This window comes from Gasterosteus aculeatus, chromosome 21 (assembly GCF_964276395.1).
Source record: "Gasterosteus aculeatus chromosome 21, fGasAcu3.hap1.1, whole genome shotgun sequence".
Lineage (NCBI taxonomy): Eukaryota > Metazoa > Chordata > Actinopteri > Perciformes > Gasterosteidae > Gasterosteus > Gasterosteus aculeatus.
This window is the reverse complement of record NC_135708.1, coordinates 18,757,385-18,772,933: the sequence shown is the minus strand read 5'-3', so window position 1 is coordinate 18,772,933 and position 15,549 is coordinate 18,757,385. Positions and strand designations below refer to the sequence as shown.

At 53.5% G+C, this 15,549-nt stretch overlaps 1 protein-coding gene across 7 annotated transcripts in view; it reads right to left on the bottom strand.

Moving 5' to 3' along the window:
- Positions 1-12,231, bottom strand: part of arhgap21a (Rho GTPase activating protein 21a) — a 52,738-nt gene extending 40,507 nt beyond the window's left edge. For 3 of the 7 annotated variants that reach the window (XM_078096165.1, XM_078096168.1, XM_078096169.1), the window contains exons 1-2: positions 11,763-12,231; positions 10,784-11,034 (exon numbers count right to left, since the gene is read on the bottom strand). In XM_078096165.1, the coding sequence (XP_077952291.1) occupies positions 10,784-10,861 (78 nt within the window). In that variant the 5' untranslated portion in view covers positions 10,862-11,034; positions 11,763-12,231. Of the gene's footprint in view, positions 1-6,540; positions 6,675-10,783; positions 11,035-11,145; positions 11,165-11,762 lie in introns of those variants that run through there. The other 4 variants (XM_078096167.1, XM_078096170.1, XM_078096166.1 and 1 more) reach the window with 3 other exon arrangements.
- Between the last annotated feature and the right edge of the window lie 3,318 nt (positions 12,232-15,549).

The window sequence follows — 15,549 nt, the reverse complement described above, 5'->3', positions numbered from 1 at the left end:
CATCGTACGAGACTCACGCGACGAATGCGTTTTATTAAACACGTCTCGTGATGACATCCCGTCCGCTGTAAACAGGATCCAAAAAGTAATACCACACCAGAGTGCAGAGTGCAGATCACGTCACCCGTGTGGTGTTAGCGCTACACGTTTGCCTGCTCAGAGAAAGGGAAAGGAGGCGCGGGCAGCCGAGCGTAATCCAGAGCTCATTACTTCAGCACCTTTCCAGTCTAAACCGGGCAGGACACGCCGAGCGAGTCGACGAGAGGCACCTTGGCAGCCGTCGCGGTCACAGGCGCCTTTGAGCCGGAGGAGCACCGATGGCAGGGACGTCCGGCGTCCACCTTTAAAAAGGGTGCAGCCACCCCGACCCGGAGATCAGCTGCTAAGCGCATCGGACCTGACCCGCTAATTCCCGGCGACAGGAGTGAACCGGTGAAGAGCGGCAGAGCTCCCGTTGTGTCGCGAGGCCGTCGCATCCAAAAAGCAACAAGAAAAACCGGCTTATTTGTTCCTTTTACCTTCCAATAGAACACAACCTGTAACGCGTTAAATGTTCCCCGTGGGGGATCAACCCGAATGAGAACGGGGGGCGACGTCACCCCCCCCTGTAACGCGAGACCCCGGCACAGAGTGGGGGGGTGGGTGGGGAGGAGAGACCGGTGCTGCCGTATCCAGGTAACGGGGCGTAAACACTGTCAAAGCAAGACTAAAGACGGGGGGAATTTACGGTGACTAAGAACAGCTTTTGTGGCAATCGAACATGAGACTGGGAGAAATGAGTGCACGTGTTTATGTGCACGGCGACATGCAAGAAAGAGGTGGTCACTGCCATCGTGGTGGAGCTTTGATCTGGCGTCTGATCAGTTTGGACCGGATGCACTTATACATTCAGGACTCCTTCATCTTTGCCGCTGCTACTCGGATGGGGCCGACGCATTCTGCACCCATCGGGCCTTCGACACTGAACGTTCTGTACCGAGGGAACGGAACTTTGCAGACTTCAGAGTGGGAAAAACAAAAGCTGCCGTGCAGTAACTCTTTTCTCACCCCGGGACGGCGCTCTCCAAAAGCACACACTGAAAGCAGCGGCCCGGCGATGGAAAATGTTAGCTAGTAAAAACGAGAGGCGCTCAGAACGCGGCTGTGTAGCTCAAGCTGTCCAGCGCCGGTCTCCAAGGAGGGTGACGCAATACAGGGCGGGAGGGGAGGATTGAGGAGAGGGGGCACAAATATGTTGACTATTACGAGCACAAGCCCCCCCCCCCCTCCCCCACCACCAGCACGTCGTCCGCAGAAGTCCCACCCTGCGCTGAGGCCCATCTGGAGCGCCGCGTGACCCGGCTGATTGGAAGCAGTTGGGGCCTTCTGGTGAGATACGGCCAGTGGAATGTGGAAACGGCCCAGAAGGGGTGTGAATATTTCTAAAAACGCGTGTATGTGGTGGTCCGTGCACGCCGATGGGTTTGCATGCTCTCCTTTTGGGCGTGCTGCATCACGTGTGTGTGTGTGTGTGTGATCAGCCCACATGTCCATTAGCGCAAGTCGTTAGCAATCAATCCGATCAGAGGAGAAAAAAAGGCCTGCGGCTGGGTTGATGGATGCCCCCACTGGGACCGATGGGACGGCTGGATGGGGGAAGCCCGGTCACTGGTCCACGTACTGTTTCTTGACCCCCATTAGCCTTGATACACAGACACACACACACACGCAAACGCACAAAAGGCTAACACTGGCAGTGTTTAGCAGCGTTGCTATCAACCACAACTGCAAACCAAAACGTCACCTCCATTTAGGTTAAAATGTCTCCTGCCCCTCCGAAAGCAGAAGGCATCTACAAGCTGCGCCCGGCGTGCAGCGTCACCTTTGTTCCAATGAAAACCAGACGGCGAGGGCCTCGGCCGCTGATGGAGCGTGACGCGAGAGCCCTCGTCCCGGCGGGGGATCCTCCGTGCGGTTAATGTTCATCTTAGCATGTGTTTTACTGCTTAATTGAATAATGGAGCAATGAGAGAGGAAGGGAAAAACCGCACGGATGGAGCGCTGCACCGAAAAGGCAGCCAGCAGCGGGAGATTTTTGGTTTTTAGAAGCAGCGGTTTGTGAGCGGCGTGGATACATGTCCGTCAGAGACACTTTCACCAGCCTTCATTCAACGGGCCGCGTCACCTCTCTCGCGCCCCGTCCACCGATGCCGTCCCCCTGGAGTTTGAAAGTGCAGAACGATGTTATGTAATTAAATCCTGGCCTCATAATTTGGTTTTGGTGAGCAGATTGCATCCTTGTTATCTGGCGGTTTCACCAATGGCGCCTCTTCAGAGTGCAGCCGTTTTTTCTTCCCGTAACTCTTTGGCCGCTCTCTCCGTCCCCATTTGTACATTTGTGTCGAATCACAATCAAACTGTCAGAGAGTGAATCTTCTGATTCAACGCAAAAAGGGGGGCCTTTTTCCCCCTCGTTAAATCCCAATTAACGGGGACACGTGCTCGACCATATGCCAACACGAAGAAGCACGAGAGGAGCCACCAGGCCCGGGGAACAGAAGTGAACACAGCGGGTCACCGGTCCACGATGACCACACCCAGAACCAGCTGGAAACAATGAGGGCCTCTCCCCCTCCATCCCCTGTCCTCGATTGGCTGCCCCACAATGAAGCCACCACTGCGGCGTCTGTCGCCCCGCTCTCCTTCTCTTTGTCCGCCTTTCCCCGGCTCGCTCCTCCAACCGTCCTCGGGTCCCATTTGGCGGCGCGTTCTCAGTAAACTGTTTCATCTGGCGCGCGGCGCGTGCACGGCAACCTACGAGTCGACGCCGTCTGGCTCGCCAATTAGCGCCTCTTCGACTACGATGACTCGCGGGCCATGGGAGGCGAACGGGAGGGGAAACACGCACCGGGCTCGGCGTTTTTATGAAAAGAGCTGTGAGCACGGGAGAAACACATGGTGGGAGATGAAAGAAGAACAAGAAGAAAAACACACGCGCTGCACGCAAACTGTGGTCCTGAGGCCGCCGGCCCAAACGCGTGGGTCTGGATGTTGGGAGGGGACGAGGGAGGGGTGACGGACGCACGCAGGACCATAGTGATCGATGGATTCCCTGTCAGCGCTCTGCAGAGGGATCATCCACCCATCACAGCGTGTCGCTCCACCCAACTGCTCTCAAGTGGGGCAACGGAGCGCCGCAGCGCAGGTACCGCCATTCAGAGAACACGTGCGAAAATCTCCATGGCAACCCCTCCGGCGATGTCCGTAACCTCGCCTCGACAAGGAGGGAGAGAAGAAATGTGGAAGCACATGGAGGACAACAAAACGACGCTTCCACACATGTCGTCGTCTGTGCCGGCGTAGCTCCGCCCACCGGCCGAGGCTCCTCCCATCCCTGTCTGCATTGCACCAAAGAGAGCTGCATCATTTCAGAGTCACTATTTTCTCATCCGGGGCCAAAGGAGGCTGAGCAGCATGCAGCGACTTCTCATGCACATCCTTCCTCTCTCTCTCTCTCTCTCTCTCTCTCCCTCCCTCTCTCTCTCCCTCCACTCTGCGTTCCTGTGGCTTAGAAAAATGGCGTTCTTGAAACACTAGCGAAGGAAGCCGCCTTTTACGCGTCAGCCCGTTCTGTGCTCAGGTGTTTCTTGGTTGCCGCTGAGCCGAGCCCCCTCGGGACGCCGTTACAAACGGTTTACCAGCAGCGCGGCGCTCACGTGTCGTCACGCATTATGTGTCTGTGTGAGGAGGTGAATCTGCATTCTGGTCACGCCGCCTCTCGCCGCAGCCAAACTGCTGACTGAGGACTACAGGTTACCAGCAGTCTGACTGTGGGAGCAAAGACGGACCCGGCAGTGGAGGAAGAGGGGGGATGACGCCGCGATGAGGGCCACGGGAGGCATCCTGCATCGATTGCCGTCAAATGTGACCCATTTTTTATGATCTAAAAATATCAGCGACCGTTTGAACTGTCAATGTTTGTGTTGTGGAGCCATTTATAGAGCAGGAAGTAGGAATCTGAAACAGAAAGAAGATTAGAGACACTAGTTCAGTCCAGCTTCTAACCAAATGAAGGCGATGCACTAAGAAAATACCCAGCAAGCACCTGTCATTGTCCACTACGCCCCAGCATTCTCAGATTCCCCCCCCCCACAATGCCGTGCGGTCTCATTCGGGACTCCATTAAGATCTCACGCCAGTGAAGCAAATCCTTCCGATTGATCTCGCTGCCCGAGAGGTGTCAGTGGAGCGGGCGGTGTCACATCTGGGCTTTGAAGACGAGTCTCGTTGCCGGGGGCGATGGGAAGATGTGAAGCCCGTCGGTTATCGTGGACTGCCAGGCGGGGCGCTTACGCGCGCGGGACGGCGGCCGTGAGAAGAAAGTAAAAGAGCCGACTCACTCTGACATCATCACATGTGCCACCGTGAGGCCGATTAAAAAAGCAGAGCGCCCGGGACGGATTTGGAAGTTTTAGGACCCCCCCCCTCCCTCCTTGCCCCCCTCCCTCCTTCCTCAGCTTCCTTTCATATGCTAATGAGCAGGGCAATTGTGCGAGCCAACAGCCTGGAATTCCTCTCCACAAAGGAGAGATGGAGATGGAAAGAGAGAGGACAGAAGGGGACAGAGAGACCAGAGACCAAAAAACGAAAAGAGGCCAGAGAGACCAGACCAGAGACTAGAAACCAGAGAGACCAGAGAGACCAGAGATCTACTCACATGTACGTTTGTTTGCTGAGCTTTAATCTGCAACAAACTGATAATATTCCAGAACCTAAGAAGGTTTACGTCCTTTTGTCCTTTTATTGACTAATCACTTGAGCTCTAGTTTTGTTTCCAACCCTAATTCCAATCTTGCTCAGTAATTGTCTATCAGTCCAAAAGCAGCATCGAGGGTCACATGGGGAGGCCTCTCTCTGATGTGGGTGTGGTCCGTCACCACGGGGATGTCAGCTGAGGTGGAGGCCCCTCCCCCCACAACACGGGCTCCAGAACAAAGAGAAGACACACACACACACACACACACACATCCATCCAGCCAGCCACCTCAGACCGGCCCTCCAGAGACACAGAGAGCCGGTGGGCCAATTAGGGTCCCCAAGGTCCCAGCCACCCAGATGCGAGCACAGCCCTGTATAATTGGTTTCCTCATCTATGAATTATTAATCCTGGTTGCTCTTTGAGGTTTTTTGACAGGGTCGGGTCATGACAGTGCACCCTCCGAGACGCCGACCCCCCCACCTCCCCAGTGCCGTGTTAAAACAACTCCTCCAAACAAGGAGGGGGGGCACTCGGACACAACGGAGGAGTGGACTGATGAAGGACGTCCTCAGAGTATCAAAAATATTCAACGGCTACGAACCGACCGACTGTGTCGGCTCCAAACGCTTCTGAGAATAGTTGACTGTAAATAGATGACAAAACCAGCACGCCAAATACTTGCGGCGGGGCCAACGCGCCGAGGCCTCGCTGTTGTTGGCGATGGTGTTGTTGTCTCCGCCTCACACCAGGTGTCAGCCTGTAAATATTTCATGAGGCTTCCTCTGTGCCTCGCGACCGGCGCACAAAGGCCCGCGTTCAGCGCCGAGGCTCTCCGGAGACAGAGGCCTATCAGTTCGGCCCGGGGACGCAGACAATCTCCAGCGCTGCTAAAATTAAGTTAGAGGGGAATAGGGGGGGGGGGGGGGGGGGTGGCACGCCAGAGAGCAGCAGCAGCGCCGCGGCGCTTCACATCGGGCATTCCGTCGCAGAACGAAAAAAAAAAAAGGAAAAGGGGGAAAGAAATGTGGGGAACAATGCGCCGACTGTGAGGCTCTGCAGTGGAAACGCAGAAGGGGCACGAATGAGAGATACAAAGTGTTGGTGAGGGTGCCGAGTTGACGTCTGCGCGCATCGGGACAAACGGACACATGCAAGACGGCGCGCGACAAAGAGCGCCGTATGATGAGGAGGACGTCCACATTCATGTGATCAGAGTCACCGGAAAGTCACGTCATGCTCCGACCTTTGCCCCCCCCCTGCACTGGACATCCCGTCTCGTTGGACTTAAACGTCTTCAGCTGGATTTCACCAGCTGGCCCTCGATATTTTCAGTGCATTCACACTTTTTGCAAGATATTTTGATTGCAAAAAGAGAGAAAGATCTTTAAATGGAGCCATTTCCTACTAAACAAATGAGGTGAGATTCAAACCAAAGAACCACTTGTTAAACTACTACATAAGATTCAGGATTGTTGTGGAGCTGCACGAGGCTGCGGCCTGCAGGAGCAGGGACACTCGGAGGTCAGCATGCCGAGCGCGCCACAGTCTCCCGTTCCACGTCGCGCTACTGAATGAATCCTGGCTATTAATACGCGAGATGTCAGGGATGCCTTTTCCGAGAGAACTCTTAGAGAGGGACATGGGGTCGAGAGGGAGGCACCGAAATGTGCAGCGAGAAAGAAAACCTGCTGCAGCACAAAACGATGTCAACCCTCAAATTAACAACATCAATGAGAAAATAATCCCCTACTTGCCCACCGGGCCTCATGAATCAAAGGCTTGTCCCATGAGGAGGAACCGACCTGGTCGCTCCAGGCGCAGTACAGGTCGCAGATCAGACTCCAGTTGTTGTTGATCATGCAGTCGAGAACTTTGAGATGAGCCATGTTTCCCCGAGGAGTTTAAATCCGCCCCTCAGCCGCGGGGGAAACCGAGCGCCGGCGCTCCTCGATGCCGCCTTGATGGAGAGGAGGGTGCTAGGAGCACTGATGGAGGGAGGGGGATCATCAGCAGCCTGCAGGAGGGTGCCTCTCTCTGCCCGTCTCAGCAGGACTCCCATCCGTCGCCCCCGCCTCATTAGCGATATGTTAATGAACCGCGCCGCTCAGAGGCTCACATCGCGTGGATTGCGAAATCACGCAAGAACGAAAGTTGTCATCGGCACACACGGAGATGCGTCGCCGCGGTTACGCAGCGGGATGCGGACCGTCCGGCGCGGCTTACGGAGCGGAGCGCTGTCCTCCCTCGTCCTCTGCCTTCAGGAGATCCCTCCCCTCCCTTTGATGCCCGTCCCGTCCCGTCCCGTCCCCGGGCGCTCGTCTCCGCTGCCGTACCAGGCGGAGGCAGCTCGAGAGCCGGGCCCCACGCGGTGCAGGACGGAGCCGAGTGACGGCGTGCTTTCCCCCCCCCAGGACGAGAGTGAAGGTACGACCCTCGCGCTTTGAACACGTCGAGTTGTCAGTGTAATCCAGTAAGAGAAAAAACACACAGAAGGTGTGCGAGCGATCCGCCTCTCCCTCCACACTGATGCTGCACTGTGTGCAGGCGATGCGGTGCCGCGTCCCGCCTCAGTTATTTATTTCATTACTCTGCAGAAAAAAAAAAGCTTCACAGAGACAAGATCCCCCCCTCCCTCCCCCCTCCCTGACAGAGAGGCCAGAGCAGTGCCGCAGCCCCCGCCGCTCTCTTAAGTGAAATTACCGTCGCGTTAAAGACTTCCCTTCGACGCGGGATGTCGAAGAAATGGATCTCTTGAGGGAGGGAAAGGAGCCGGAGATGCACGGGGGGAGAGAGTCAGGAGACTACTGGATGCCAGTAAATAGTCTGGGCTTGTTTATGTCCCTTCCAGCCTTTGATGTCCAGATGGTTTTGATTGTGACGTGAGCTCCGAGGCGGCTTCATTAGCTCACATGAGAGAAACGCCTCAGCGAGGAGGAGTTTGACATGAAGAATAAAAGGGTTCAACATATCCATTATAACCCCTCGCTTAAGCTCTACGTCCTCAGGGGACAAAGGCCCCTGAAGGCAAACTGTGGTCAGCGCGCAGGTGCAGCGGCGCGCCGCCGAAGTGAAGGCGTAAACTATCCGAGGGGGTCACGTCACTGGAAGACAAGTCCAGTGACAGTACAGACGGGTCGGTGAGGCTACGCACACAGTCCGGGTCAGAAGAGGTCAGCAGAGACTCACGTGGGCCCCCCGGGTCCAGACACGGCCCACCTCGGATCCTCAACGCGCTGTAAACATGGAGACTATTCGGGGGAGGTGATCACCCACCTCTCTCCTCTGCTCGCCCCCCATAACTCTTAAGCCGCCCACGTGTTCCCCTGTCAACACACAAGCCCCTCTGCTTCGCCTCACGCTGGCGCGCGGACCCCCGGTGGGAGTGATTCACTGGGAATGCCGAAGTGAAAGAATATGCAAGCTTGTTTTCCTACATCCCGTCCCGCGGACAGGAAAAGTGACCAGGACCAGGCGGCAAAACAAAAACACCAAAGTCATCAAAGTCGTCTTCTTACGCACGAAAACAAAAAAACATTGCCAATGCATTAGGAAGTCGGAGGGATAACGCGAGCAAAAACAAGATCTGCAGCTGCGCACAACATGTCTAAGCCAGCGGAGTCGCACAAATCTACGCTCCAGAGCAAGAAGCTTCGCCGGAACTGTGGAAACGTGCAACGCTGCAGTGTGTCGAAGAGGGATAAACAGACACAGGCGCCATCACGGACGCACAGCTGGTCAGCTCCGCCACCCCAGCCCACGCTAAAGCCAATATAATCCAATCAATTTGGGAGTTATTGATCGCACAAACAACCACCCACGGTATTGAAAACAAGGGGCGGAGCCTGCGTGTTTAAGGAGGCTGAGGTCACGCGTGTCACGGCTCGCTGACATGCAAAGAGAGGCGAGGCTGATGGAGTCACACGTGTAGCTTTTCCACTGATGGCTGCCGGTCTACATTTAAGCAGTGGTTTTTTGGGGGGGGTAAGTCCCTCTCTCGCTGCAGGTTCGGTTCTGGCGTTCTGCGCCTCCTCTGCCGTCCATTCATGAAATCGTTGCTTCGTCGGGGGGGGGGGGGGGGGGGGCGTGTTCGTTTCCGCCGCTGACGGCGACAGGAAATAATGCAGTTTCCTGCCCAGACCTCAAAGTCCAATCTAACGCGGCGGGTTAAGATGTGTCCGGATAACACGCCGTTACATAAGGGCCCATGACAGAACGCACACGCCTCGTACACACGGGACAATGTGCGTTACGCACACAGGACTGCAGAGTGTAAATTGTGGCACGGCCTCCAGGCAGATGAACGGGTCCTGGATGCTCTTCACGCGCTCCTCAGTGTGCGAGCGCGTGTCGCAGAGCCAAAGACTGGGGGCCACGTAGGGGCCGGGCGCCGCCGCCTCGGGCATGCGCGTAACGGATAGCGGCTCAGCCTCATTAGACCGGTCCCCCACGCCCCCCCTCCTGTGACATAGGGACGGGTCCAGGCGGAAGACTGTGACTTTGAGCCATTTTGGGGGAAAAGAGGATGAGATGAGAAGAAAAGGATACATACAATTCATCCATCATTTATCCATCCATCCATTATGCATTAACCCCCCCCCCCTCTTCCAATGACTAAAATAAACCATCAAACCTTTAAGAGGTGAGATCATGGGGAGCTTAATTGGGGCTTGGGTGTGACACTGGAAGTAGTTACCGGCTGTGTATGTGAGCGGAAAAACTCCAGAGAAACATTTCCAAAGCATTTCTTTTTCTTTTTAAAGAAGCTCACGGCACAAACTGACCTCGGTGGCGTCCTCCGCCCCCCTGAAAGCACGCCTGCCCGACCAGCGTCCTGTGCGGCGCTGCTTTAAACCGCAGGGAGGAGAGGACAGGCGGCCATGTTGCAGGACAGTGATTCCTTTTTTCCCTCTCAGGCATTAATGTTTCCACGGGTTAAATATAGCAGCGCTAGAAACACGCGGGAATAGATGGCGGGGGAAAGACCGGCATGTGGACGTGGAGGGGGGGGGGGGGGTAGTGGCGCTGGGCGGGGCTATATTTAGAGCGGTGGCATCACCACAGCGCGGCCGTTGGTCGCCGCGGCATGAATCAATGTGCTCCCATTTGTTTATCCACGTTCTCTTTTTTGGTCTGAAACATCATGGCGGCCATTGAGGCAACCGCTGCTCTACCTAGTACCTCCATTACTCTCTCCTTCCTCTCTCTCTGAGCCTCAGCTGCTCCATCGTTGGTGTCAGAGTGACAGCAGGTCCGCCGAGACCCCTCCCCCCACCCCCCCCACGTGATGACCGGGGCAGCTGGGCCCAAATCACCACAGATCGGCCACCATCGTTTAGGCGGCAGACGGGTGTGTGTGTGTGTGTGTGTGCGCGTTGGGGGAGAAAGACGCCCGGTGCATCTCTCTCATTAGCGAGCTGAGATGATGGAGCAGCGGGGGGTCGGGGGTGAGGGGAGGGGAGGGGGGGGGGTCCATTGTGCCGGCGGTTTCACCTCCCGTTCGACCCCACGGGAGGGAGAGACAGAAACGAGCAGCGTGACACTCGGGTGAGTTTGTCTGAGGCAACCGGGGGAGGAGAGGGGAGAGTTTCTCAGTAACTTTTCACTTTGGGCCGCTGCGAACGGTCCGCTCAGCATTTTTAAAACAACATTACCCCCCTCCTGAGCTCCATCAGCTGTCTCAGAAACTGCTGCTTTATGTCCTCCATCCTCAGATGGTTCTGACACAGTAAGAGGATTACTGCCACACACACACACACACGCACACACACACACACACACACACTGTTGCCATTTTCTGATGATGGATTAATCCCAAAACATTCCACCGCTGCAATGTTACGACACGCATTCAGCCCGGCATGGACTACGATGATGACGACGAGGACGGTGATGTAACCGGCAGCTCGTCAGAGGAGGAGGCCGAGCTCCACGACGTGGACCCACACAGGACCAGTAAGACCAGCTGTTCCCGGGAGGAAGTTTGCAGATGCTGCGAGGCATCGCAGCATCTGCAAACTGCAACTGGCCTCTTTCTTAGAGCCTCACCTCGCGGGACGGGGTCACGCCGGCGTGTTTGCTCGCTCCGTTGTCCCGCGGTGAATCGCTCCAACGCGCCGCCATCATTTCATTCCGGGCCGCAGAGGAGGAAGAAGTCCTTTGGAGACGGCATTGAGGTGAGGGGGGGGGGGGGGGGGGGGTAAAGCCAGCGAAATAAAACAAAAAAGGGAAAGAAGAAGAAAAAAAAAAAGTCCTAATCCACACCGTCCTCCTTCTTCTTGTCCATCAGTGGCTAATATCTGAAAACACAAAGAAGACGTTGGTGAGAGAGGTCAAACAACAACAGTTATTACCGATGAGCCCGTTCGTCCAGGTGTAAACAACAGCAACGTGATGTGCAAGAAGATCACCTGCAATCCACGTGAAACACTACGGCCGCTAAACGTCACAGGAAAGCTCCCAAGTCCTTGAATTCATGATGGACCAGCCTCCAAACTCCAAATGAAGAAAGCTATTAAGGTATTGAACTCTCCAAACGTGCCTGTGATTAATGCCCCTCACACGCTGATATTAGAGCTGAAGACACATGCATCGTTCAACATGGAAACCAAAGAGGGATGTTATGGTTATTTGTCAGATTGTAAACATTCATTGACCGAACCAATGGATGCATTTGGCTCCAAAGTGGAAAACGGCAGGTGGACGGCCGAGCTTTTTCTTCTCCGCAACCCTTGATGAATAAATAAATATATATAGAGCGCTGTAATATTATTCGCGCACGTGAGTGGATTAAAAACGGGACGTGCATGTCAAATAAACTCGGAATTCGCAGCTCTCGGTTGAGGTGTGTGTGGGGGATCATCCAGCTATTATGAATTAAACCATAAATACCGTACCATAAATATAACCCCCCCCCCCTCCTGGTTGCGGCTGACAGAGCGTGATCTCACCGGGCGGACGACAGGTTGTTGCCGTGGCGATGACGTTTACATTAATTGCGACCCAAAAAAGAAAAAGGAAAACCTACCTGATACAAATCCAGAAAAAGTACTCGGAAAAAATACGTCCATTTTCCCGCGGAAGAGTTTAGTGTTCCGTTATAAAAAAAAAATTTAAAAAAAAGACAACGCGCTCGGTCCAAAGATTCGGGTTAAAGATGAAAAGCGGGTCACGGAGCGGGACGTCGGCTGCGCTCCTCCGCGCGCACTGACCGCTGAGGCTGACTACCTGTTAGGGGAAAACACGCCGCAGGGAGGGGAGGGGAGGGGGAGGAGGGGACGGGGGGGTACACGGTAAACGCCCTTCAGCGTGCATTTCTGTCGCCCGGGAGCTCCGGTAAAAGACAAACAAAAACGAGAAACCTCCGGTCTCCATTCATGTCCCGTCGCTCGCGCCGCTGGAGGAGTCCGCACAGCGACAGCAGCAGCGGGGCAGACGTGTACGCGCGCGCGCGGTCCCCGGTTGGCGGCGCGAGGCTCTGTAGCGCGGATAAGAACGAATCTCCAGGGTCGGCAGGAGGCCCCGCCCATCTGGCGGGGCGTCGTCCAATCCGAGAGGCGGATTGAATTTGGAATTTTGAAGCGGGCCAATTGGAGGCGTTGTTACATAACAGGTTGGTATAAAAAGGAGATGCTGGTTCCTGCTGGTCGCTGGCTCGTAGGAACTTTGTCTTTTGTGTATAATGAAATGTTAGCGCAGTGGTGGAGAGTAACTGTACCATGGGTGCAGCTTCAATAATCATCAGTCCCACAGAATTATTAGGAAAAGGTTTAGTAGTTATGTAGAAAGTGAAACCTGAGAACATGTTTACATGTACATGTATACACTTAATGTGACATCGAGCCTGTTGGTATTTTAATGTAACGTTTGTCTCTTGTTGTTTGGTTTTTCTTCTCCACTGCATTCCAGAGACATAAATATTCTATTTATTTACTTTATGACATTTTTACACACCTGAACACTTACTAATAAAAATAAATAAATAGTCTCACTTTTCCCGTGCACAATGCATTTAAATAATCAACTGGCTGTGGGCTGATAAACACTTTATTCCCACACTCTGTCATTCAGCTTCTCCGACCTTTAAAGTGAGCAAATGAAATCACAGGGACATCATTGTGAGGGACGAGGGAGCGCCTCGAGGCCCAACACATATGCTTAGCGCTCCAATTTCCTAACGCTCAACGGGTGAGACATGTTTGCTCATCCATTATCAACTGTAAGAGCGGTGTCCTTAACTTTATTATGGTGACATGTAGGGCATGGCCGGCACATGGGACTCCCGAGCGTGAAAAAAAAAAAAAAAAGGTCTGCACAGCTGATCTGGACAAAGACAAAGGCTGTTCTGTTTGCAGGCTACTCCTGCAGCACAATGGAAGATGGGACAATAGGAGTCTTTTGACCCACACTGTGGCGAGGTTTCCCCGGTTTCAGAGAGGAGCTATTGTCTAAAAAGCTGGTGCACCCTCATCAAGACAATAGAGAACTTAAACCGATGTAAGTGGGACTCTGCAGTATGTGATGGTAGACATGAGGTGCATGTGTATTTAATGCAGTTTAATATACACATACCACACTGTTAATGCAGCGGGAAGGTCTCTCCTGATTGGACATGAAGCGTAATTGTAAAACATTTTTCCCAGCTATTGCTTAAATAACTAACATTTTGATGATGTTTTTCTGCATTACATGTGCGTACAGAAATTCACAAGCAAACTATAAAAATGTTTTACTGGTTCGATAGCTCATGGGCCAACAGTGATTGTTTTGTGTTCCCCCCCAAAAACAACCTTGGCCCACTTGAGTTGGTTCACTCTCCTCAGTGCAGAACACAGAGACACAGATGCAGCGCCGTGTTGTTTTTACGAGTGAGGAGATTGAGATCAAAGCCTACGGAGGAGTTGCAACCCACCGTACAGTGAAACATCCCGTCGTGTAATTCACATACTGCTCGTGACTCAAAGTCTCATTGATTGTTTCAGTGTCTTCTATCCAGATGTTTCCAATAATCCATACTACAGTTTTGCATCCACTGCTAATTCCCTCGTACCAAATGTGTTGCAGAGCAACAGAGTGACTCAAACGTCCAGCAGGAGAGAGATTATGAGCTCAGGCGCCGGCAGTAAAATGTTTGGCTGGATTAGGACATCACATGAAGCCCAAGTTCAGAGGACAGGTGGGAAAACGTGCGGGACGAAGCATATTTCAATCAGAGAGGATTCTTAGACCCACAGCTGAGAGCTGAAGAGTGTGACGTTCCCTCCCCTCTCCAGGTTGTATAAGGGGATCTGGCACTGCGTGTGATGACTGGATGAAACCCAGCAGCAGTCAATCTATCGCTGGCTAATTGGAACAGAACAAACACTGCAGTGGATGTTCTTTCCATTTGTGTACCGAGATGCGTCAGTCAAACAGTATTTATTAAGTTCATAACTGGGAATGTAATTTGCTTGGCGTCTGCTGGCCTAAAATCGGTTATGACAAATGTAGGTTTTAATTGAGGGGCCGGTTCATTTTCATCATAAATCCATCAGAAGCGCACGTACAAATGTGTAAACAATGCAGCTTTGACACTGAAAAGATCTGATCTCTGAAAGAATAATCGGTACTGTATTAATATTCTCATCTATCCTTTAGCAGGAGAGCAAATAGGTCTATTTCCCAAAAAGCCAAACTATTCCTTCAAAGCTACAGCCAAGACGGTTGGTTTAGCCTGGCTAAGCTCGCCACGTTTCCCTCAAAAACAGCAAACTGCAATTTCCCAAAAGGTTATTTGTTTGAAGCCAGATTTCTGGAGAAATGGTTTCTGTTGGGGATGTGAAATCTAATCCCTCAGTTCCGTCTCTAACCGCAGGCTTCATATGTCGAATGCGTGAATGTGTTGCCATTCAAACGTACAATTCCCGTTTTGTTCCTTTTGTGCTGAGCGCAGTTTTACCTGCAGCCGGCTTTCTGCGGTCGGCCCCCGTCCTCGGTGTCCCCCGACGGAGCGCCACAAAGGCCGCGGCGAGGCTTTTTGTTCCACCGAACCCTGCATCAAGGTGGAGGACAATGGCCTCTGGGTTCCCAGGGCAGTGCGGAGAGAGGGGGGTGGGGGGGCATCAGTGCCGGCATAAGTTAACCACTACCGCCAAGTGCCGATGTTTCATGATAAGGACACACGGCGTTCGCAGCCTGGAGGTACAACGGAGGTCTTTGTGGCTGCGCGGATAGCACCCAACCAAAGGAAAAAGCTGCGTAACCTGTGGAGTTTCTTTTGTCTTGGTTATCTCACTCCTCCGTGCTTTAGGGGTCAAGGACAAGTAATAAAACCTGACGTGAATTTAGTGTTCCTCTAGATGTATTAGTGGAGGTGTTGTTTACGACCACAGACAGGACACTTGAGAGCATTTGGAAAGCCCGGCGCGGAATCCGAACCTCCCGGCACCCTCCTGTGTTTGCGGCCGCTCGCATTATCCAAACAGCGGCTGGTTTATCGGGCCTTTGACCTGCGGAGAGGCCCGGTGGCCGAAGCTGGCCCGCTAGCTTAGTAAAAACACACAGTTTGCACCAACAAAAATGACTGGAACCACTAAAAGAAGGTCGGTGTATATTTCAAAATATACACCGACCTACCAAGGCCTGCGCACGGAGCAGGGAGACTGATCAGTGCACCACCCTTGTGCACCATCTAAATGACAAATCTTTACACTGTAGTAATGTGTGTGTGTGTGTGTGTGTGTGTGTGCGTTCCCGTTGTGCGATGTGACGGCTGTTTGGAGTTTTAGGTGATTAAGACGCAGGAGTGCGTAGCCACATGATAACGCTGCCCGAGT